This window comes from Nycticebus coucang, chromosome 13 (assembly GCF_027406575.1).
Source record: "Nycticebus coucang isolate mNycCou1 chromosome 13, mNycCou1.pri, whole genome shotgun sequence".
NCBI classification, from domain to species: domain Eukaryota; kingdom Metazoa; phylum Chordata; class Mammalia; order Primates; family Lorisidae; genus Nycticebus; species Nycticebus coucang.
The window spans coordinates 62,440,304-62,465,289 of NC_069792.1; the positions used below are offsets into that span (position 1 = coordinate 62,440,304).

The following is a 24,986-nucleotide window of genomic DNA, read 5'->3' on the forward strand; positions in this document are numbered from 1 at the left end:
GACTGACTCATATGAAAATATGGGTGGGGACAATCTAGAGCAGTAAAACAAAAGTGAAACATTAATGGTGACACTGAATATATTGGCATTTTTTGAGCAGCAGAGTTATATTCTGAATTGTGTTGATCTTAAACTAATATGAGAATAGTTACACATGAGTTATATGATATGTGGATGAAAGAAAACTGAGTTGGAGTTGTATCAGTATAATACAAGGTCAAGCTATCCTTTGAAAATTTCCTGCCAACAATGCATAGAAAATAATCAACATGAACTTAATTTTTAAAAGCAACTAGTTTATGTGAGTAAATACAAAAGATTTGATAACATATTGACTCTAGAATTTGAGGTACTAGCTTTAAAAACCCTATGGAAACACATTTGACTTTCGAGATATTGGGAAATTTAAGTTACTGAACTTTTTTTACTTATTTCCCATAGCTCTGCAAGTGAATCTGGTTCTCAAAGCACTTGTGATCCACTGGTAACTCCAACAGCCCTTGCTGCCTGTACCAGAGTCGACTCCTGCTTTACTCCGTGGTTTGTCCCATCTCTTTGCATTTCCTTCCAGTTCGCTCACCTGGAGTTCCATCTCTGTCATCACCTTGACCATCTTGGCACAGGTACTCTTTCCCTTAGCATCAGAATAACATCCATTACCACTAACTGTTCTTTCTTGAGTGTTCTCAAGACCAAATTCATCAGTTTTTACTTGGGTAATTTATTTTTAGGAAGTATAAAAACAAGCACTGGCAAGATTATTCTGAAGTTGATTTGGTTCAACAGGTGCGTGCCCCTTACTTTTGAACTAGCTTAGGGACCTGTTATACACGGTACCTCTGGTATTGAGCTGACATGTTCTGCATACTTCCTCATGAGAATTTTCAAGGAAGTTACAGAAATTGTGTATTTTGCTGTTATTATAGTTATGACCTTTTTGAAAGAAATATATCTGCATTTCTTCTGTATTGTGAGCCATTACACTGGTAGCAAATGGATTCCAAAAGTACTTGACACTGCTTGATTTAAAAAGCATGAATACCTTCTTCTGAAGATAGGCACATTCTCAAATTAAAGGAGTCTCATTTTTACAAGTTTAGAAGGAAGAAGATTACATTTTTCCCACACACCGAAATTGGCCTTTTATAAATTTGCTAATGTTACTTGAGTAATTATTTCTAAAGCATTATGTTCTGTATTAAACTTTTTTAGTTAATACATTTTGATTCAGGTATTAGGTTTTCAACCTACATGTAATGGAAAAAGGAGGGGGAAATAGATTAAAACCAAACACAGCTGCTGTTAAGCATCTTGCCTCTTCAGCAAAAATGTAGTTTTAACCTGATTTTTCTAACTCTCTTTGAGTCATGTTTTTGTTTTTGAGATTGGGTTAGTAGATATAGAGCACTTTATAAAACTCTACTTAGATAATTACCTCCTCTTCACTGTCTTGTCTTCTGTGATCAATTTTTGTCCATGAAAAGTGAAAGTAACCATTGAATGATATATACTTAAGAGACCTGATTGAAGATTTTTTTTTTTTTTTTTTTTTTGGTGACAGTCTCACTGTGTTGCCCTTGGTAGAGTGCTATAGTGTCATAGCACAACAGCCTCAAACTCTTGGACTCAAGTCTCCTGAGTAGTTGGGACTACAGATGCCTGCCACAATGCCCGGCTATTTTTAGAGACAACGCCTCACTCTTGCTCAGGCTGGTCTTGAACTCCTGAGATCAAGCAGTCCACTTGCCTCCAAGAGTGCTAGGATTACAGGCATGAATCATGGTGCCAGGCCCTTGAAGATTTTTTTTGTTTGTTTGCTTTTTCTTGGCAACTATCAAATGGTAACCCAAAGATTGTAATAGCTTCCGGAGAATGTTTGAATTCATTAAACACCAAATGCTAAATTCAATAATCAAAAATAATTTAAATGTCAATCTCACTATTTTCATAAAGTATTGGCTCATCTTAATTGTTATTTTTCTCATTTGTTTTCTCAACAGCTCCACCGCAGTACCTACAGCCATTCATTTCTGATAAAAACGTGCCATCTGAACTAGAATACATGATTGTTTCCTTCAGAGAACCACACATGTATCTGCGACAGTGGAATAATGGTTCTGTCTGTCAGGAGATCCAGTTCTCAGCTCAAGCAGACTGTAGACTTCTAGAGTGTAGAAATGTTACTATGCAAAGTGTGGTGAAACCCTTCAATGTCTCTGGACAGATTGCAGTTTCCAGAGATGCTGTAGAAAAGCTGCTTGACTGCACAGTGATAATTGACTCTGTATTTGTAAACTTTGGACAGCATGTGGTTCATTCTCTAAACACTGCAATACAAGCTTGGCAACAGGTATGCACATTCCAAAATAGTTTATAGTGTTTTGCCACATAAGATCTTTTATTAGGTACTGTATGTTATCACTTCTAATAGTAAGTTAAATTCAAACAGAAATGTGGGAGAATGAAGAATTTGATGGACACCATAATATTTGAACCTTTTCTGTTTTGGCAAAATGATGCATGTTCTTTTTGAAAAACTTTGGAGAATATGGGTCTCTACACATTCATTGGAGATCATGCCCACATTTTTGTGACTAATGTACCACATCTGTGTGGAAAGTAACATATTCCCAGAAATTTTTTCCAAGTATTGTGGGTTTAGTTTGCCAAAGCTTCAACTTAGCTATGTATCAAATTGTCTAAGTGTCCATTGCAGAAATGAAAACTCTGTGTGAGCCTTTCTGATAATAAGCATTCCATCTCTTCAAACAAAAAATTCAATGAGGTGAAATACGTGAACGCAGTATAGCCTTAGCCTTCTCCTCTACTATTCTGCTTTCTTGATTCGCTGAAAGGTGCTAGATAATATATTTTTAGATCAGAGCCTCTTGTTTAAGAATTTTTTATTTTTATCTCTTATCAGAAGTTAGCCATATCAAGAAGGGAGAGGTATAAATCTATGATAAATGTTGTGTTTAAAATGGGAAACTTGTCCATAACTAATAGTATGAAAGTAATTTCACACAATGTTTGAGTGCTATGAAATTCAGCCATTTGAGAAGAAATCTCTCCTGCTTCCATTACTTATTTTCAGTGTTGTATTGTATTTCCTACATTTCCATCAAGTTTGGTTGCTGTTTAAGCTGAGACATTTCTCTACATTTTGTCTGTGTTTCATATATATATATATTTGTGTGAAGCTGAATCCCCAAGAGAAATGGTTCTTCATCCCTCACTGACCTTTTTCTGGGATGGGGGAGTGGAACTTTAGTTCTCTAACTTAAGAATTTTTATGAGAATGAACTATTTTCTTTATATGCATGAAAACCTATATAAGACTAAGGAATTAATTACCTAACATGGCACTACAATAGCAAAGGGAAAGGAGATAACACATCTGTTTTATATTTTAAAAATCTTTTTTAAGGGCATTCCATGGTTTTCTTGTTGCAAAGGACATGCGTAAAATAAGAGCTAGTGTGATCTAAATCTTTGCAGCTGGTTCGAATAGCCATGTGAAAAAAACCCTTGTGGCTCCAATTTCTGTTTTTTATAATATTTTGAACAATGCATTTCATAAAAAACTAACCTAGAAAATATAAGAGTCACTGACATAGCATTTAAAATCAAGATTTCTTTTGTCTTAGTATCAGAGACATTAAAGAGGACTCATGTATAGCAACTACTGCAAAATGGCCTTCAGAAATATCAGTTTCCTCCTGGGGTAAAAATACTCTCTTAGACACCACTACACATATAAATAAAATATGGTGCATAAATATTTAAATGTTTTAAACCACATCAGAGTATGAATGACTGGCTAACACAGTGCCTTGAAGGACTATTCTGAGATTTTTTTTAAAATGGAATTGTATATTTGATTAAGTAGAGCCATATGTCACATAGCATATTGCTGACAGGTACATTCTATGAATAGTTAATTCTGATTTACACAGGGATTTGGCAATGTTAACATGAGCCACAAGAGGATATACTTCTGTAATTGTTGCTGTAATTTTCTTGTTTCCTCCCATGTCAAGAGTACTTGCCACCAAGTTTTAATGTGGTAGGCACCTAACCCTGTGCGTTCTAAAGTAAATACAAAAGTGCACTACTTTGAAATTGTAGGGCATGTGACATTGAAATGGGCTTATGGAGGCTTATTAAATTCTTTGTTTCTAAGACATTCTGAATGTAGTTTATCCCCTTTAAAATGGAAGTTTAATTTCCCAAACTTGGATTTTATTGTGTGTATAATGCTCATATATAGTGTAATTATTGTCAGTGAAAGATATGAATTTAATAATCAGGCTAAGTGATTTGGGTTCCCCACATACTTTTTATTGGAATCATATCAGAGACACATTATTTTTACTTAGTATGGATGGACCAGATAATTGAAGCATGAAACAATTTGGCTTTCTACATTTAATTTAGATCATGAGTTCAAGATTAACAGAAGCCTTCATCATTGTCTGATTTCTCTGGTTCTAAGTTACTTTTTCTTTTTTATAAAAGAAGACTGTTTTGTGAAAACAGATTAAAGACCCAAAATGCCACTTGCGGTTTCCTTTATGTTTTTATGTCACTTTCCCAGATTTGGACAAAATAGCATTTAAGGGTTGTTTTTTTTTTTTTAATCAGGTAACACTCATGTATTACCTTCTCTTACACCAAAATGTTGTCTCTAACAATCTCTGTTTAATTGCAAGTGTCTATGTGACATTCCATGAAGCTTAAATGTGAATAGGCCGTCTTTTAATTACAAACCCAAGTTAGCATTCTGCAGCTCAGCATATATGATGTCACATAAAATGCTTATGAACATTTTTGTGTTATACCAGAATTTAAAACATTCCAAGAAATACTTAAACTTATTTAAGAAATGCTTAAACTTATTACAGTTATAATGAACTCCACAGATGAAGGCGCAGTAGAGAAACAGTTCCCTGAGGACTTTGCGTATTCTTTAGAAAAATGTAAACAACCCCCTTGTGTTCTTTAATTTACATTTTTTCCTAAAACCCTCATCATTTATTAAAGGTCAGTTTTTAGAGATGAGGAAAGCAATATGATTTCTTATTTTTTTTTTTTTTTAACTCAGGCCCCATCTGGTAACTTAACCTCTGTGTTACCAGCAGATTGATCCCAATTCATTATGAAAACTGAGTTTTAATCTCAGGATGTGTAACTAAGTGGGAAATTGGAATCATATCCCTTTCTTCATGTCGGTACTCTTCGACTGAAAGGAGAGAAAAGTGTTTACAAGGAGAGCAGTTTGTGTTGATTATATAATGCCAAATGGAAAAATCTCATCAAAAGTAATTACACACTATGATTCCAGTTTGATTAAAGGTTTATAGATAAATATATAAGATAGGATTGGATAGCATAGACTAGAATAGTAATGGGAGGACACAAAGAAGAGAAAAATTGCTTGAAAAAATTCACCAAAATGTTAATAGCCATTATCACTGAGTGTAAAACTAGAGATTTTTAAAAATTCACACTTCATGTATTTTCTAGTTTTTGTACAGTGAATATGTTTGCAATTACAATTTTAGAAACTAAATTTACCCATTTTTGTTTGTTTCCTAAGTTGTTTATTGGGCACTTATGTAGCAGGCATTATGCTGGGTACTGGCAATAGAACTGTAAATAATACAGACCTGGTTGCTGCCCTTATGCAGTGCAGAGTCTAATAATGGAGATAATTCTGAACCCATCATGGTACGAATTAACAAGTGCTCTGACAGCACAAACGTAAGAGTATTGTGTAAGTATAAAATAGGTGAACCTAACTTGATCTGAGGAGGATCTCAGAATGGCCTTAAAAGTGGAACCTGAAAGTTGAGTAGAAACAAGTTGGTCAAGCAAGAAGAAAATCCAGGCAGAGGGGAGACACTGAGGCAGGAAGTAGTTCTAGAAGTTGGATGAGTTACATTAGGAGGCCGGTGTAGTTTTGGAGGAGCTAAAAACGGCTGGTTGAGCCATAGTGTCCTCAGCAAATGTCATCAGCAAATGGAGAGTAGCTCAAGATGCAACTGGAGCTATGCAGAGGGGCCGGGTAAGCCAGGACAGCTAAACCTTAGCAGCAGGCAAGTTTTGAAATCATGGCTAATGATTAAAAGGCACAGCAGAGAGGATTATGGTAGACAACAAGTAATTAATTGGTTGTACACGTAAGTGCTTTGGTCTCACTTAGCCAGAAACTCTTGGTGAGGAATGTGGCTATCAAGCAAGGTTTGGTTCAGTGAGAACAGACAGATGATAGAAAGGGCTTAGAAGTCCTCAAGGGCCTCTGGAAGAATGAGGTATATCAGGGCCACTTCACCACCTGCAGCAGACAGCACTGTCCACCCGCTTCAGGGCCATTCTGGATAACTAGGAGTGGATTCTGTTTCCCAAGAAGAGTCTGTACCCTGATGAAGTTCTAGGTTTGGTTTTGGTCCAGGCTGGATTCCAGGTATTTTTGTCCATAGATCTCTCTCCACGTCTCCCAATCTCTTGAATCACTGTGCTTCTGAGTGGTATTTCTATTTACTTTCCCTCCCCTTGGTAAAGTGGTGAGTGATGGAATGTGGCATTTTGACATTGTTTAGATCTGTAGCCAGGAAATAGAAGCCAACTGGCAAAGAATCAGTTACATATTATTTCCCATTCATCTGCAAATTGATTCACTAGGTATGATTTTTTCTTATATTCTCATTATTTATTTGCTATTCTTTCAGTTTACCAGAAGCATGTTTATTGTTTTTAAGCCATAACCTAACCAGAGTGATAAAAAGACTAAACACAGAAATAGTTTATCACTTTGCCAGTGTTTTAATGTAACAGCAATCAACAGAGACTATTGAGAAAGTTTCACTGTTAAGAAAGTCGGTATCAACACGGGAACATATTGCTAATTTGCTGAGTTTTAGCTGATTAATGAAGGATATTAGCTGATTGGTGACTATTAGCTGAAACAGATACTGAAAACTAGTTTTCGATTTCCATTATTTCTCTTGAAAACTACAACTTGGCTTACACTGAGTTGTGTGTCGATCTGTTTTGTATATTCAGCGTCTTGACAATGGAAAGAAAGCTATAGTTTTATTTACATCTCTTCCTTAGCAGATTTACACACGCATGCACACACACACACTCTCACTCACACCCTTCCCTGTAAGGGATCTGGGGACGTTTTACCTAAACGATCCTTACTTTCTGTAGGGTACAAACTGTGGCTTTGGTAATTGGTCTTGATTGTTAAGTTTAGAAGGCTAGGAACATGGTAATTCTAGCCTCCAGTATTCTGTTCAAAAACATGCGCTGCCCAGTACAGCACTCTGTGTAGCATGTTAATTCACTTTAAGAAATGTTAAAAGTTTGAGGGATCTCATTGTTCTTCTACTCTTTGTGTGTATGATTTATTTTGTAGGAGTATAAATCAAAACACGTTCTTGGAACCTTTAAGATCTCTTTAAGGTATTTGTGTGTGTGTGCGCGCGTGCGCCTACTTATCCTGGAAGTATAGAATATTTTGTATACCAGAGCTAATGACAACAGGACTTTTAGGGTTTCTGCGTTGTAACAATCGCCACTGGGCAGACAGCTGCCAAACATCTTGCAATTAATCTGATACACGTTGGCTTTCGTTTTCTTTTTCTTTCAGAACAAATGCCCTGAGGTAGAGGAGTTGGTCTTGAGCCATTTTGTGATCTGTAATGACACACAGGAGACACTGCGGTTTGGCCAGGTGGACACTGATGAAAACATTCTGCTGGCGAGTCTCCACAGTCACCAGTACAGCTGGCGCTCTCACAAATCCCCACAGGTATTTGAGAAACAGCCTTACAAACACAGCGATTGTTAGGGTTGGGGATTTATTCTGCATTTGTGTGCCTGTGTCCAGTTATTTGCCTTTTTAAGTCTCCAGGGAACCACACCAGCTAGATAGAACTGTCGGAAACAGGAAGTGTTAGAGATGGGAGCACAGCACACCCAGGCTTCTCCTGGATGGAGCATTTTCCAGATTAGAATAGGTGCTGGTGGGACCCCAGGGTGTGCTGATAAAGAGATTGAGTCTTAGAGCCCTGTTTGGATCCTGGGTCTATGGAACCTTCCTTTACTTTCTATTGTTTATTCTCTCAGAACTAAAATGGGCATAAAAATAGTACTTCATGGGGTCATGAGGACTAAGTGAATTAACATATAAGGCACTGACTGTGCTTGACACCCTAGAATCATTATGTGCTAGGTATTGCTCTTTTATTCAGTCTTTTTTCTGTATTCGTATGCTGTGCCAGGCACATGGTAGGCACCAGGAGTTCACAGACAGGTAAGTAGCGGTCCTTGCCCTCCAGTCCTTGCCTTCTGTGACACAATGAAGACAATGACAAACTGTGCCCAAGGGAGCACTGAAAAGCAACATGCCAAAGGATATCTGTTTTCCAAATAGTATAATTCTGTTTTCCTGTCACTTTAGATGGGAATAATTAAAGAGATGTGCCCTACAGGGATAATATGAGCATGAATTAAATATAAAGATGTGGTCTTAAATGTATAAAAGCAATCCTAGGAAGTACTCTCAAAAATAATGTATTTCTGAAACTCTGGGTAATAAGGAAACTGTCTGCTTGTGATTAAAATAAAGTCATTAGATTAGAGGACAAGTTTTCCCATCTGGTCTATAGACCAGCTTCACAATATGTTATACCTTCAGGCTCCATCTGAGGATAGGTAGATACTGATTTCTTAGTTTTTCATCAGATTGCCACACTACTGGAAAGGTTGATATCGTGCAGTATTTCTTATTTAAACATATTTATTTAGTTCATATTAATCTGACAGGACATTACAACTATATATGTCTTTTTTTCATAAAAGTTCTTCCAAACATTTCTCACAGTATGATATTGTACTCATATTTTTAGGGTGAAACACATACCTTTATTTTCTGATTTTTCTATTGAGAAATTTCATAGTTTTGAAATTTTTGCCTCTCATAACATAGACAAAGGACATGATGTTTTTTTCATAATTAAGTTTCTTTTTTGAACATTTTTCTTACAGATTGCAAAAGTAAGAACACACAGATATGTTGACAAAACAAAATAAAAACAACCATGACCCCAAATACCCAGAGGTAACTTAATGTATAGCCTTTTAGATCTTCTAAAAGTTTCCATGGTAATTGTATTTCCAGCAATGAACTATTTGTGGCAGGAAAGAAGCCTCTGAGAAGCAGCAGTAGTGTGTGATTGTACACTACACCTGTAGCCACTTTACTCAGGTACACACAGTAAGCTGTAGGCCTTGGCCAATACAAGGCAAAACAGAGGAAGCTTAACCCTCCTCATAGTCACTGGAAAGTGCATAGCTATCATAGCTCTCAGTGATCTCCAGACTCCCTAGACACTGGGAGCCAGGGTGGGAAGGGTGATCCTAAGAAGAGCTGGCCCGGGAGTGGGGGGAAAGCAGTCTTCATATTATGGACAGTTTCTGGGTGAGGAGGAGGTAAATAGGAAAGAAGAATGGACAGCCCCTGTCACCAGTACACTTTTCATATTTATGTTATTTCTAGGGCTTTTTGTATTTATTATTAGTTCTGTTTTTACAGCATCCTTTTTGTAATTTGTTTTATTTGTTTTGCATATTTTATAGATAAGGAGATAAATAAAATGATAAGTAGGTAGTGGTAGGGTTAGGACTGAATCTTTTATTTTTTGTTTCTCATTGCAGTGTTATCTCCACAACACTGTCTCATTCCCCTAGGTTTTACCAGCTTGATTCCTCTCTTAGAATAGCCAACCTAGGCTCGGCACCCATAGCACAGTGGTTACGGCACCAGCCACATACACCAAGGCTGGCGGGTTCGAACCCAGCCCAGGCCAGCTAAACAACAATGACAACTGCAACAGAAAATAGTCGGGCATTGTGGTAGGCTCCTGTAGTCCCAGCTACTTGGGAGGCTGAGGCAAGAGAATTGCTTAAGCCCAAGAGTTTAAGGTTCATGTGAGCTATGATGCCACAGCACTCTACAGAGGGTGACAAAGTGATACTCAGTCTCAATTAAAAAAAAAAAAATCCAACCTGTGAGGATTTAATAAAAGAACTGAGAAATTACAGGTATAATAAGCCACATCTAAAGCTCAACTAATATGGGATTCTTACTTCAAGTGCAAACCCTTAATAAGTTTTAACTATGTTATTAAAACTAACAATAACTTTTTTTCTTTTTTCTTTTCTTTTTTTTTGAGACAAAGTCTCAAGCTGTCGCCCTGGGTAGAGTGCTATGGCATCACAGTTCACAGCAACTGGGCTTAAGCAACTCCTGGGCTTAAGCAATTCTCTTGCCTTAGCCTCCCAAGTAGCTGGGACTATAGGCCCCTGCCACAATGCCCTGCTATTTTTTGGTTGTAGTTGTCATTGTTGTTTGGCAGGTCCAGGCTGAATTCAAACCTGCCAGCTCTGGTGTATGTGGCTGGCACCTTAGCCACTTGAGCTACAGGCACGGGGCCAACTTTTTTCTTTTAAATTTGTATCTTCCAGATACAAATTTGTATCTTCCAGATACAAATTTAAAGATGAGTTACAATTATTATAGTCTTCTTTAGGCTAACACGTAAATGAAATTTGTAAAAAAACTAATGTCTCTTTACTACATCTCTGTATGCTGAAGTAAGTGTTTTAGGACTCTCTGAAGCCAGAGGCCTTAATGGGCCCAGTGAGTCTTCGTGGAATTCCTTACATTCACAATCGCAAATTCTGCTCTGTTCTAATGAGAGGTTGCATCTGAGGATCAGAAAAACTAGCCACGTAGCTTCAAACTGCACCTGGAGCTAGTCATACATGCACAAGTGAGCAAAATGTTCCTTTCCCAGACTCCAAGTCATATCCTGCATTGCCCAGCAAGCTTGGTTTTAGAAACATTTGTGTCTGCATGTTTATGTTGCCTTGGGTGTTAGTCAATTCATGGTCTCAGGGAGGATTTCTAAAGTTCATGGAACTTAACTCCACAAAACAATGTAGCTTACATTGCAGAGATCAAGAAAGTGGCAGTGACACCTGGAAACATTTCAAAGAGGTCAAGATATCTTAGAACCACACAAGAGGTTGCTAACAACAGTTAGTCCCAATAGAATGGGAAGAAACATGGATATAACCAATTCTAGAAATTCAAAACTGAGAAACCTTTTAGAATTGAAAGTCATAAACTCTCCTTATAGTTTCTGACACATGCTCTGGGACAAAATCACCTAATATACTGGGTATCTCACAACATTTTTTGCCTACACAAACAAAGGAAGAACAAAACTATTTCCTGGGGAATAAACATACTCAGCTGCACAGAATCATAGATGCCACCACAAAGGGTCCTTTAAATATCCCAATTCAGTAGACTTCATGTCAGGTTTGATAATGATTAGCAGCAAGGGACTGATACTCAAAGTGCTTCTCTTTATGCTAAATTGAGTCTGGGGGCTAGAAGTGTACATTTATGGAATATTTCTCCAGAATATATGCAGGGTGTGCAGCTCAGAGTCATGGGAAGCTTTGTTTAATTTAGCCAAACCAGACATAATGACATCTCCACCAACTAGTAAGATTTGTGTATAGGCTGTTCAAGTTGACTTCCTTTTCTGGTTAATAGTGAACCCTGTTGGGATAGAAAACCCCCTTGTATTTAAGGATTTACATTTGCTTTTAGCCTCAAAAACAATTTATCGATTACCCATGTTTTTTTCCTCAGAAATGTAGAATTTCCATTATCAATGACTTAATTTTAGTAATCAAACCATTAAGCAGGTAGAAATGGGCTTCAGACAGAGCTATAGAAAATAGTAAAATATTCTTTTCAAAATGAATATAAAAGAAGTTTCATAAGCTCCTGAAAATGACAGACATACAATGATTCAAAAATGTAACAAGGGAAGAATGAATTTTGATGAGCAGCAGAACATCCAAACAAACACAATAACAAAAATCTAAACCTTTTTTGTTTCTTTTTTTTTTTAATTGAGATAGTCTCAAGCTGTCGCCCTGGGTAGAGTGCTGTGGCATCAGAGCTCACAGCAACCTCAAACTCTTGGGCTCAAGCAATTCTCTTGCCTCAGCCTCCCAAGTAGCTGGGACTACAGGAGCCCACCACAATGCCTGGCTATTTTTTTTTTTTTTTTTTGCAGTTGTCATTGTTGTTTACCTGGCCCAGGCTGGGTTCGAACCTGCCAGCCTCAGTGCATGTGGCCAGCGCCATAACCACTGCTATGGGCACCGAGCCCTAAATCTAAATCTTTTTTTTTTTTTTTTTTTTTTTTTTTTTGTTGAGACAGGGTCCCACCCTATGCCCCTAAGCAGAGTGCAGTGGGCGTGGTAGCTCACCACAACCTCAGACTCGGGCTGCGGGCACCCCGCTGCCTCAGCCTCCAGAAGCCGCTGGGATTACAGGCGCTCGCCGCGGCACCCCGCTGGGTTTTTCCATTTTTTTCACGAGTCGGGGTCTCACTGTCGCTCAGGCGAGTCCCTCAGCCTCCCACAGTGCTGGGATTACAGGCGTGAGCCACCGCGCCCGGCCCTAAATCTAAATCTTATGTTACTTTAAGCAGAGGTTGGCAGACTATTCCTGTAAAGGTCCAGATAGTAAATATTTTAAGCTTTTGGGATCTTACAGTCTCTGTCACAGCTACTCAACTCTGTGTAGAAGCAGCCATGGATGATACAGAAATGAATACAGGTGGCTGTGCTCCAATAAAATTGTACATGGGCAATAAAATTTAATTTCATATAAATTTCAGACATCACACGATATTATTCTTTTAATATTTTTCAACCATTTAAAAACCATTCTTAGCTCACAGGCTATCAAAAATTGGGCAGCAGGCCAAATTTGGCCTATGAGCCCAAGTTTACGAACACTTGCTAAGGCCTCTCAGTTGATAAAATTCAAAAGATTAAAGGTTTAGTTTTAAATTGTTTTCACTCTGACCTAAATACTATTCCTATCATTTGAAAGTTTGGTATGAAGTTTCAGAAATTGAGAAATGACAGATAATAGTTTAAATCTAATTCTTACATAGTCGACATGTACTCACCAAATAATAGCAAAATATTTTTGTTGTACTTGATTTAGGCTAGTGTACAACGGAAAGGTCTCCATTTCTCTTGTAGTATGTAAAAATAATTTAAAATGAAATTTGGTCATTTTCCCACTCATCTAAAAGTAAAAGCAATAGGCTGAGAGTATCTGTTTATCTCATGGTATTTCCAGCTTGTTGTCAATTTCATGAACTAAACTGTAATCCTTATTCAGTTACCACTCTTTCCAAATCTATCTACATAATACATGTGTACACATGTATCTAAAGAAAGAACACATTCCTTGTGGCTATAGTCACAATAAAAAACTTAAAAAGCAGATTTTGGGGACAAGAAAATATTCTCTGTTAGCAAAACTGATAAATTTTTCAATATTCTCCCCTGCATGCATACATTCTAAAGTTTGTTTAGAAAGGCAAATGAGTAGACACTCTTACACACTGAAGTTGCATGTGGAACTGGTATTTTCTTTCTAGAAGCAATTGGGTAAAAAACTTCAAAGCTATCAAAATGATCATAGACTTTGACCCAGTAAATCTACTAGTAATCTACCCTCAGGAAAGTATGCAAATTAAAACAAAGATTTGTACACAAAAGCATTTATCATAACATAAAATATTTAACATGCCAAAATGTTCACTTTACAGAAATAAGTAGAACCTGGCATATTTATGTTATCTATTATGGAACCGTTAGTTTTTATATAGAATGGAGAAGGGCTATCATCATGTAAGTCAGGAATGCAGAATAAGAAATTCTATATAGTCTATATTACCTTACCAACATAAGAGCAAATGCATAGAAGAATATAAGGGGCAAAGATTACTGAATTAGAAGCAAAATCTCTCTCCACCCAAAAAAAATCATTTATAAACTAAAAAAGAATTTCAAATGCTGACTGGAACAGTGGCATAAACATAGAATGATAGATTAAAGAATGATTATTTTTCTTCTCATAGTTTTTCTCAATTGCTCTTAGTTATAGTTTGCCCTACTTCAGTATATCTCCCAGACTACAGCTCAAGTAATTTTCCTAAATACTTTGTTGCACTTTCCAATCCCAAACTTTCACAGGCTCCGGCATGATTTATTAAATAATATCCACATTCTCTGGCATCCAAGGTCTAACTCAGCCTCTCCACAAGCCCTCCTGCCGACCATTATTTCTGTCCAGCTGCTTATTTAGTTTCTCTCCTTCCATTCATTTTTAAATCAGTAAATATTAGTTTATTATGACCTACTATGTGTAAGTATGTACATTCTTCCAAGGAACTGTCTATTGAAGGAGCTGGAAAAATAAGTTATTACAGACGTGTCCAATAACTATCAGGATAGCTCTGCAATAGTTCAGGACAGAGAGAAATGAGCGGTGATTAATGGAAACCATTAATTTCTAGCAACAGGGAAGAAAAGCCAGGGAATCAGGAGGCAATATCAATTGCATCCGGATATGGACAGTCTTATTAGGAGCCCAAAGAAAATGTTTCCAAATCTGACATGAGGATGGGAATCTGGCAAGCCTTCCTGGCAAAAGCAATATTTGTACTAAATTTTCATGTTTTTTTAAACAAGATTTAGGTAGGCCAATGAAGTAAGGGTAAAAGTGACATTCCAGATAAAGGGACTAATGTGTGAAAGCCACAGAGGCAAGAAACAATATGGCAGGGATTGGGAACTTGAGTAGTTTGGCTACAATACAGAGTACATGTGTGGAGCTGCAAAAAAATAGGTGAGGGCCATACAACCTTTTTGTTTGTTTGTTTGAGAAAGAGTTTTACTCTGTCACCTTGGGTAGAGTGCCATGGAGTCATGGTTCACAGCAACCTCAAACTCTTGGGCTCAAGGCAGGCATCCACCAGGATGCCTGACTAGTTTTTTTGTTTGTTTGTTTGTTTGTTTGGGGTTTTTGTTTTTGTTTTTGTTTCTTTCTGGTTTTGGTCAGGGCTGGGTTTGAACCCGCCACATCCAGCACCCTACTCCTTTGAGCCACAGGTGCCGCCCTGACTAGTTTTTCTATTTTTAGTAGAGATGGGTCTTGCTCTTGCTCAGGCTGGTCTCAAACTTGAAAGCTCAAGCAATCCACCTGCCTCACCCTCCCAGAGTGCTAGGATTATAGCCATGAGCCACTGCGCCTGACTCATGGGGGGCTTTTATATGTTGCCCTAAGCAGTTTTTCTCTTTTGGATTTTTTGTTTGTTTGGGGGGGTGTTTTTTAAGAGATGGAGTTTCACAGCACTGCCCAGCCTGGAGTTTAGTGACTATTTACAGGCATGACACTAGCACACTATAGCTTCGAAATCCTGGCTTCAAGCAATCCTGCCACCTCAGCCCTTCCAGTATCTGGGATAACAACTGCCTACCAGTGTACTGGCTTTATGCTGAGCACTTTTAATGCTGTCTTGAAGCTGCAATAGCATGAAGACAGGATAATCTGTGTACCTAGAGAAAGCAAAGTTATCTTTCTATAGAAACTGGGTTTAAAAGATAACTAAAGGTTGGCCCAGTGGAGAATAGTTGAGAGTGTACACAAAACAGAACCAGGAAGATTATACATATATACACACACATACACACATATGAATTTAGGTTGTGGTCACAGGAATTAAGGGTTTTGTTCAATATAACCCAACCATAAAAATCGCATGCCATGCGTAAGAGATGTGTGCTAGCACACTGGCTCTGAGGATGGTAATGATAGGGTAGCCCTCACTCGTAGGGTTGACCAATTTTCATGGTGTAAATACTCCCACCAGAACTAATTTCAAGCTACCAATATTTTACAAAATTTTAGACTGTTTAATTATTGCTTTTTATAAGCAAGTATGAGCCAGTTCTAGCACACTGCTGTTTGAAGAAGTTATATTCTGAAGAGCCTGGCAATTCATTTCAAGAAGATAATGCCTACATATGATGGGCAGCTTTTGACTACTGAAGGGTTTTAAGTAGAGGAATGCTGGAATCATAGTTGCATTTTGCAAAGATTCTTCTGGTATAGTTGAGAAGATAGAGAGCATTGAGAGTATAAGCAGAGACTGGTGTGGGCACTGGTGTGTCCTCTAGGAGGGAGAGGGGTGAGTATGGCCAAGCGAAGACAAAGCAGAAGGCGTAATCGGGTGTAAATATCTAAGAAACTGATACTTCTGTGAATAACAACTATAAATTCTGAACAGAACTTAATTTAAAAAATATATATATACCTGAAAGCTCTGGAGACTAAACAAAAGCAGGCGGATTTTTTGGGAGGGGAGTCAAAACATAGAACAAGTAATCTGCAGCGTGATTCCCCATTTTTTGTGGCTTTGCCTTGAGGGCTACTGCATTCATGGCAGCGCAGGGATGGCCTATCATCCTCCTGGCCCAAACTACGGGAGGAGAAAACTCAGGCAACCAGGGATGCTAGAGAGGGAGGAGAAAACCCTGAAAAGGGAAAAGCCACACAATGGAAACGTACTCTGTTTAGATTTGGCCCAGTTATTTAGCTGACCACAGAACCACACACGGATATAGGCAAACTAATGCAGCTTGTACTCAAAGCTTAAAAGAACTGAACTAATCTGAGCTCCTTCTCATCCAGGTGTGAGAATATTCAGTTTGGGTCTCAACAAGTTAATTCTGTTAAATAAAAATATCAGTACTCTTTGGAGCAGTCATGGGAAAATCCAGAGTCTCTGCAGCACAGCACTACGTAATTTAACCCAAAATTACTTAACAGCTAAGCGTCAGGGGGAAGAAAATGTTACTCAATTTGAAGGGAACAACAATTAACAGATGCCGATCCAGAGACAACCCAGATATTGGCATTATCAGACACGTACTCTAAAGTATTTGTGTCAAAGGTAAAGACATTTTGCAGGTATAATTAAGGTCCTAAATTAGCTGATTTTTAGTTAGAAGAGAATCCTGGATGGGCCTACCCCTAATTTAACCACATACAACTCCTTAAAAGAGGGATCAGCCCCTTTTGTGAGGAGAGAAAGAGAGAGACACTTCTGTTGGCCTTGAAGAAGCATTCTGGTATGTTGCGGCTCTGTGAAGAGGGCCTTGGGGCAGGAAGCTGTGGAAAGCCTCCAGAACCTGAAGGTGGCTGCCAGCACCAGGCAGTGTAAAGTTAAGGGCTTTATCAGAAAGCCACAGGAAATAAATTCTGCCAACAGCTTAAGCAAGCTTGAGTAGATTCTTCCCAAGCCAAGGCTCCAGATAAGAATGCACTCAACTGACACCTCATTTGCAGTCTTATTAGACCCTGAGCAAAGGACCCAGCTAAGGTATGCATGAACTTTGACCAGCAGACACTTTGAGAGAGCAAATGTGGGTTGTTTTAAGCTGCTAAATTTGCAGTAATTTTTTATTTTTTATGTAGCAGTAGAAATGTAATACAACATGACAGAAGAAAAAAGTCAGAAAACTTAAAAATAGAGGGGTAAAAATCATCCAATCTGAGTAAGAAAGGAAACACAGATTCAAAATAAATAGAACCTTGGGGATCTCTGGGACAATTTCCAAAGGTCTAATACAGGAGTATTTGGAATTCTAGAATGAGAGAAGAGAGAAGAAAATTAGGCAAAAAAAATTAAAGAAATAATCCTAGAAGTTTTCAAATTTTGTGAAAAGTAGAAACACAGACCTAAGAAGCTCAGAAAACTCCACACAGGATAAATTCAAGGAAATTCACACCCAGACACATTATTATGAAATGACACAAAACCAAAGGTAAAGAAAAAATCTTGAAAGCAGCCAGAGGGAAAGAACATATTACTTATAAGGGAACAATTCCATACTGTGAACGTCTCTGCAGATACCAGGGAGGCTAGAAGACAGTGGAACATCTTTGAAGTGCTGAGAGAAAGTTTACGTTGGTTGAGGTTGTTTAGAAAATATTTGGATGGTCAAAGTCACCAACCGCGATTTGGTTAGTGGTCATAGAAGAGAGAAGGTGACATTTTGGTAGTGTGGCTATTGGACGAGACAGAGAACTGAGGAGAAGGACAATGTTTTAAAAATAGAGAATAAGGCAGGGTGTGAGAGCACACCAGAGTAATCCTAAAATCCACTTGGGACACACTGAGTTATAAATTACTTTGGAAATCAGGAAGGATGATACATTAGAAAAAGCACAAATTTAAAGCCATAAATCCTTGGGTTTCACTCCTAAGTTTCAGGAGCTGTGTGTTTAGATTGTTTCTTAATTTCTTGGAGCTTCGATTTCCTCTTCTACAAAATTAAGAGACTATTGTGAATATTCCATGATGAAGAATATTTATAAAGTGCCTAGTAAAGCAATCAGCTCTCTATAACCAAAGGTTCCTTTTTGTCCCTTTCCCCTTTCTAACAAGACATCTAGATAGACATGAAGAATAAGTAAATTGGATATAAGAGTCTAGAGTTCAAAAGAATTTTCTGGCCTGGAGATATAAACTTGGCCTGTTACCAGTGCCTAGCTATCAGTGGGAATAAGCAAGCCCAAAGAAAGAGTAGTAAGAAGCTGTATAAGTGATCTATTGCTGCAGAACAATGTACAAATGTATGGTGGGGGTACAGGCATAGGATAAGATGCTCTCATTCATAAAAAGAGAGGACAAGACACAGGAGTAGCTGGTCCATAGAAATTCTGAAATCCATTCAGATGAATGCTGGAAGTTGTTTTTTTTTTTTTTTAACAGATGAACATTTTATAACAATAAAAAGAATAATTCATCAGAAAGACAATAGTCATAAATATATGTGCACCAAATAACAGAGTTTCACAATACACAAAGTAGAATTTGTCAAAATAAAAGGGAGAAATAGGTAATTTCACAGTTGTATTTTAAAATGTTAACAATTCTCTCTCAGCAACTAACAGAAAAATCAGTAAGATTGGCACCCATAGCACAGTGATTACGGTGCCAGCCACATACACTGACCGAGGCTGGCACATTCAAACTCAGCCTGGAACTGCTGACAGTTGCAACAAAACAACAATGACAGTAGCAACAAAAATAGCTGGGTGTGGTGGGCCACAGCTACTTGGGAAGTTGAGGCAAAACAATTACTTAAGCCCAAGAGTATGAGGTTGCTGTGACCTGGAAGCCACAGTACTCTACTGAGGGCCACATAGTGAGACTGTCTCAAAAAAAAAAAAAGAAAGAAAGAAAGAAATGGAAGTTTCTTAATACAGTTCTCAGTACTGCTCCTGCTTGGATTTTCTAGGATTATTTCTTTAATGTTTTTATTATTTATTTATTTATTTGCCTCATATTTTTCTCTCTTCTCTCATTCTAGAATTCCAAACACTCCTCCATGGCTCATAGCATTGGGTTCTTGGCTCCATCCTCTGAGTTATCCATACTTTTCCATAAAAGTAGCCTTTTTTGCATTTTATAGTTTTCTCAGCCTGCCAGCAGAGCTGGTAGAATTTTGAAGGTTCAAAGGCCTCTTTTCATTTTTTACTATCTTTTTTTCCTGTCAGTTGAAGTTGGCAGTTTTTCTGCCAATATAATTCTTGAAACAATTTTATGGTCTTTTGTTAGTCTTGTTGAGCTTCACTATAACAGACAAAATCATGCCCATGGATCTCTCTTACATAAGCCCTTTTCTACTTTAGGATTCTGTTGACACTGCTGAGGTGCATCACCCTCAAGTATCTTAGAACCGCTTTTGTTTGAAAGTTGTCTGAGATGCTAATTTAGGTCTTTCTAAGGTCTAAACAGGATTTGACAGGCCTACCCTTTGATTCATATGTAGACCTGGTTTTCCTGCTATGTCTTGGATTTGATCTTTGCCTGAAAGCCATTTCTTGCTTGTAGCATCATTTGCCATCTTGATAAAGCTAGAAACTTTCAAAACTAGCAAGTCCTGACTTCGTAAGCTTATATCTCCCCTCAAGGATTTTAATAAAAGCAGCAGATAGAAGCCAGGAGGCTCTTCAACATTGCCTGGAAATATCCTTAGCTAGACCATATAGTTCATTAGGCACACTTTCTACTTTCCATGTTACTGCAGGTGATAGCGTTGCAAAACTTTCTGTCACTGCATAGCAAGGATCCCCTTTCCACCCATTTCCAGTAACATTTTTCTCATTCCTCACTGACAGCCTCCTCAAAGGCCATCAGATGTCTGTTGATAATCTCTTTGAGGTTAGATATTCACTAACACACTCAAGCCCTTTCAGTCTTTACTCAATCCCCGGCTCCAAAGCTTTTGTTACAATAGCATCCTATTTACAGATACACAAATCCTTACTAATCACTTATTTTCTATGTGACAAACCACCCCCAAACGGGAATAGCTAAAATGACAAACATTTATCTCAAAGTCTGTTAGTCAAGTATCTGGGAAATGGTTTAACTGGGTGATTCTAGCCCAGAATTTTTTTTTTTTTTTTTTTGCAGTTTTTGGCCAGGGCTGCATTTTAACTCACCACCTCCTGCATATGGGTCCGGGGGCCCTACTCCTTTGAGCCACAGGCACTGCCCAGAATTTTTGATAAAGTTATAGTCAAGCCATCATCTGGAGTTTCACTCATCTGAAGCCTTTTTTTTTTTTTTTCAATCTCACTCTCTCACCCTGGGTAGAGTGTGGTGGCATCATAGCTCACAGCAACCTCAAACTCCTGGATTCAAGCAATCCTCTTGCCTCAGCCTCCTGAGTAGCTGTGACTACAGGTGCCTGCCACCACACCTGGCTAATTTTTCTATTTTTAGTAGAGATGGAGTCTTGCTTTGCTCAGGCTGGTCTTGAACTTCTGAGGTCGGGCGATCCACCTCCCTTCAGCCTCCTGGAGTGCTAGGATTACTGGTGTAGCCACCACACCTAGCTTCATCTGAAGTCTTGACTGAACTAGAGGATTCACTTCCAAAGTATCTCACTCACATGGCTGGGGGCCTCTTGGCCTCAGTGTCTCACTCACTACAAGGATCTCGCCACAGAATTACTTGAACAGTCTCATGATATGGCAGTTGCCACCCTCCAGATCAAGTGACCCAAGACAGAGCAAATAAGATGCCACAGTGTCTTTTATGACCTAGCCTCAGAAGTCATTCACTGTCATATTTTTAACATTCTCGTGGTTGTGGGTCAGCCTTATTCAGTGTGGGCAGGACTACGCAAAGCACAGATCACAAGAAGCAGTGCTCTTTGGGGTATCCTGGAAGTGAGCTTGAGGGTTGGGCTGAGGAATGGGATCTATTGAGGGGAAATGAGAGTATGAGAAATACAAAGATGTCACAGGAAAACCAGGACATTGTGTGTAAAAGCCAAGAAAGGAGAATATCTAGAGCCGTGTTTTTCAACCTTTTTTTATCTCACAGCACTCTTGAACCTATAGTTAAACTTCCATGGCACGCTTAAATTATGTTGATCAAAAAAAATGAGTAAAAATAAAGAATATACTTACTGTGCTTTGAACTTCTTTTGAAAATAATTTAATTAATGATATTGAAAAATTTTCATGGCACACCTAAGATCCTCTCACGAAACACCATTGAAAATCACTAATCTAGAGGGACAGTTTTTGTCAGATGTCCATCCTGAGGAGATTAAGTGAAGCAAGAACCGAAAAAAGGAGACCATCGTATTTGACAATGGGGCTGTCATAGATGGCCCAAAGAAAGCACTTTCAGTGGGGAGATAGAGACAAAAGCCAGATTACAGTGGGTTGAGAAATAAATGGGAAGTAATGAAGTGTTTAGTATGAGCATAAAATTTTTTAAAATATTAATTAGGTGTCAACTACAGAAAGATTCAGGGTCAAGGGATCATTTTAAATGAAAGAGATTGCCAGTCCTGGTGGCTCACACCTGTAATCCTAGCACTGTGGGAGGCCAAAGCAGGTGGATTGCTTGAGCTCAGGAATTCAAGACCAGTCTGTACAAAAAGTGAGATTCCCATCTCTCCTAAAAAATAGAAAAACTGAGACAAGAGGATCGCTTGAGCCTGAGTTGGAGGTTGCTGTGAGCCATGACACTACAGCACGCTACTCAGGGCAACGGCTTGAGACTCCATCTAAATACATACATACATACACAAAAGAGATTTAGATGTGTTCACAGATGAGAAGAAAGAAGCAGCAGACAGATTGATGATACAGAAGAGAGAAAGAATGATTAATGGCATAAGATCTCAGACAGAGAGAAAAGGAAAGAATTCAGCTCAGGGGTGGAAGGATTGGCTTTGGAGGGGAAGAGGTTTATACCAGATATTTATTGCTGCTTAATAATAAATCATCTCAAACCTTAATGGCTTAAAAACAGTTTATTAGCTCATAAATCTATTGTTCAGGAAAATCTAGGTTCACTCCATTAGGAAGGTCTTCTGCTGGTCTCACCTAGGCTCACTCAGGAGGTGGACATCATCTGGGGCTAGGTGGTCTAGGATGGCCTCACCCACATATTTGGTAGTCAGCAGGCTCTTAACCAGTTGTTTTGGTCTCCATCTATGTGACAACCCCAGCAGGCTTGCTGAAGTTCTTCACATGGTAACAGGATCCCAGGAGAACAAGAACAGAGCCTACAAGGCCTTGTGAACCTAGACTTGGAACTCACAGTATCACTTCTGCCACGTGCTATTAGATGAGTAAGTCACAAGGTTAGGCCAGGTCCAAAGGGTAAGGAACTAGGTCTTGAAGTGATGGGAGTTGCCACAGTTTGTGGCCAATTACGATTCACCACAAGAGCCTCCTGCTACTCTGAGACAGGAGGGAGAGAATGAGGGTGAGTGTGAAGGTTAAAAAAAAAATGAGGTTGTAATGGATGTTTGCTGAGAATGAAAGGAAAAAAAGGAATTACCAGGCTTTGTTTCCATAATATCTAATTCTACATCATGCTTATAATAGACATGCAATAAAATGTTCACAGAATAAAATAAATGGCAAGATTTCTTACAAGTTTTCTGAATTTCCCAAGAACAGATTTAAAATTTTATTTACTTTAGCAATATTAAAATTATAAACACTATTCTTTGCATCATGTGGGATGCTATTGTATATACTATACACACACACTAAAAGTACTCATCTCAAAACGTGTGCCTTAGTGTGCTGTCAGGGCAATTGGACTCTTAATTAAGAGATTAAGAGTCACTCTAGGTTTCTCCCAGCCCCCACACCCTCATTCCTACCCCTTTGTTCTCTCCATAGCCTCTAATAAAAACTCATAAAATAAGAAAATGCTATAGGAAGTGATTAACAGTATACTTCAAAGGCACTAATTTTTAGGCCCACATGCATACCAAAGTCTTTACATTTTTGTTTAACCATTTGTGTTTCTATGAAAATTCTTATTCTTTACCATAAATTAAAAGTGTGTAATATAGGCTTATACCTGTAATCCTAACACTTTGGGAGGCCAAGGTGGGAGGATTGCTTGAGGCCAGGATTTCGAGACTAGCCTGGCCAACACAGTGAGACTCTTAACTCTACAAAAAATTCAAAAATTAGTTGGGCATGGTGTCACATGCCTTTAGTCCCAAGCAATGAAGGAGGCTGAAGCAGGAGGATCACTTCATCCTAGGAGTTCAAGAATGAAGTGAGCTATCATTGTGCCACTGCCCTCTAGCCTGGGCAGCAAAGCAAGACCCTGTCTCAAAAAAAAAAGTAGTGTAATCATTAAATACACATATCATGTATTTAAAATAGAATTCGTTACAAGTTAAATTTGCCACATTATTGTCTCTTTCTCTAATCGTGGAAATAGTTTCCCAGAAATCTACAATATCACCCTCATTATTGTGTAGGGCACAGCTGTCTGCAACTAGCAAGTCCATTTGGGGAGGAAAGATTTTATGTCTTTGCTCCCCAGTGGCAGTAACAAAGTTCTTTTTATTGTTGCTGTCATTAAGATAGCTAAAATCAACAGTGAGGTAAACATTTCTTGGGACCATCTGGCAAGGATTTTAATCCAAAATATTCTGTAAACACTGACTCCATTTGAGTACCCAGGAACTACTGTCCAGTTGCCATGAACTACATTTTTATTTCAGTTCTAAGCACTAATTGAAACAGCAAAAAAGTAGTCTGCAGACTCAGTTCCTTCAGTTTTCTCTCTTAAAATATTTTTAGTTTCATTGGAGATTCCAGGAAACTTACATTCTCTGAGGGAGCGTATAGTGCCTTTTGAAGTCACAGTAGAAGTAAATGGGGCCCTAGCATTTGGGGTCATTAAGTATTTAATGCGTAGAGCATAGTCAGAATGTCTTCATTTTCTGTTGGGAGATACATTTATTCTATATAAATCAGAGGCAAAAGTTTGGGATTGAGTTTTTATTTTCTTGTATATTTCAAAGCTTCTTTGTAAAAATAGTTTACAATATGATCCATTTCAAGACTTTTAAAGTCTTTCCCAAGAAATGGCAGAGATGGGGTACATTATCCTGTCCCAGTGCTGATCTCTGGAGTTTCCTACAATGCATGAAAGAAGATGACTGGGGGTTATTTCACCCTCAAAGCGCCCGGAGGAATGATTGCTGGTGCTGCTAATGGTCTCTCTGTCCTTCCCCTGGCAATAAATTTTAGATATTGAAATATAGCTTTGGAGAAAGGTATACTGAAGATTCCTTAAGCTTTTTACAAGACACTCAAAGCCTTTCACGAGCCACGGCTCTGCAAATGTGAATTCTTAATGTCTAAACGTAAAGGTCGTTTACTGAACTAATTTTTAATGTGAATTTTAATAAAGAGTACTTGGAGAAAAGAAATGAATACAGCTGGACCATTAAAGCATGATCTTTTGCTATTTTTAAGTAATGGGAAATACTGATTGAGAATGTTATAGAGATTTCAGCATACATACTATGATTGTCTTTAATCCTAACCTATCACCGTGAGTGTGTATAACTAAAGTGTTAACTCAAAGACAGGCATACCTGTGGCACTTATTATTTCCGTACTTTTTAATTACTTCCAGAATATTGAAGAGCTTCTTATTTAAAGG

The 24,986-nt window shown here is 38.2% G+C and overlaps 1 protein-coding gene across 7 annotated transcripts in view; it reads left to right on the plus strand.

Annotated features, from left to right (window-relative positions):
• The window catches only part of VPS13B (vacuolar protein sorting 13 homolog B), a 980,186-nt gene that overhangs the window by 866,415 nt on the left and 88,785 nt on the right, over nucleotides 1–24,986 (plus strand). For all 7 annotated transcript variants that reach the window (XM_053558614.1, XM_053558617.1, XM_053558615.1 and 4 more), the window contains 3 exons: nucleotides 442–623; nucleotides 2,001–2,350; nucleotides 7,658–7,819. In XM_053558614.1, the coding sequence (XP_053414589.1) occupies nucleotides 442–623; nucleotides 2,001–2,350; nucleotides 7,658–7,819 (694 nt within the window). The remainder of the gene's footprint in view (nucleotides 1–441; nucleotides 624–2,000; nucleotides 2,351–7,657; nucleotides 7,820–24,986) is intronic.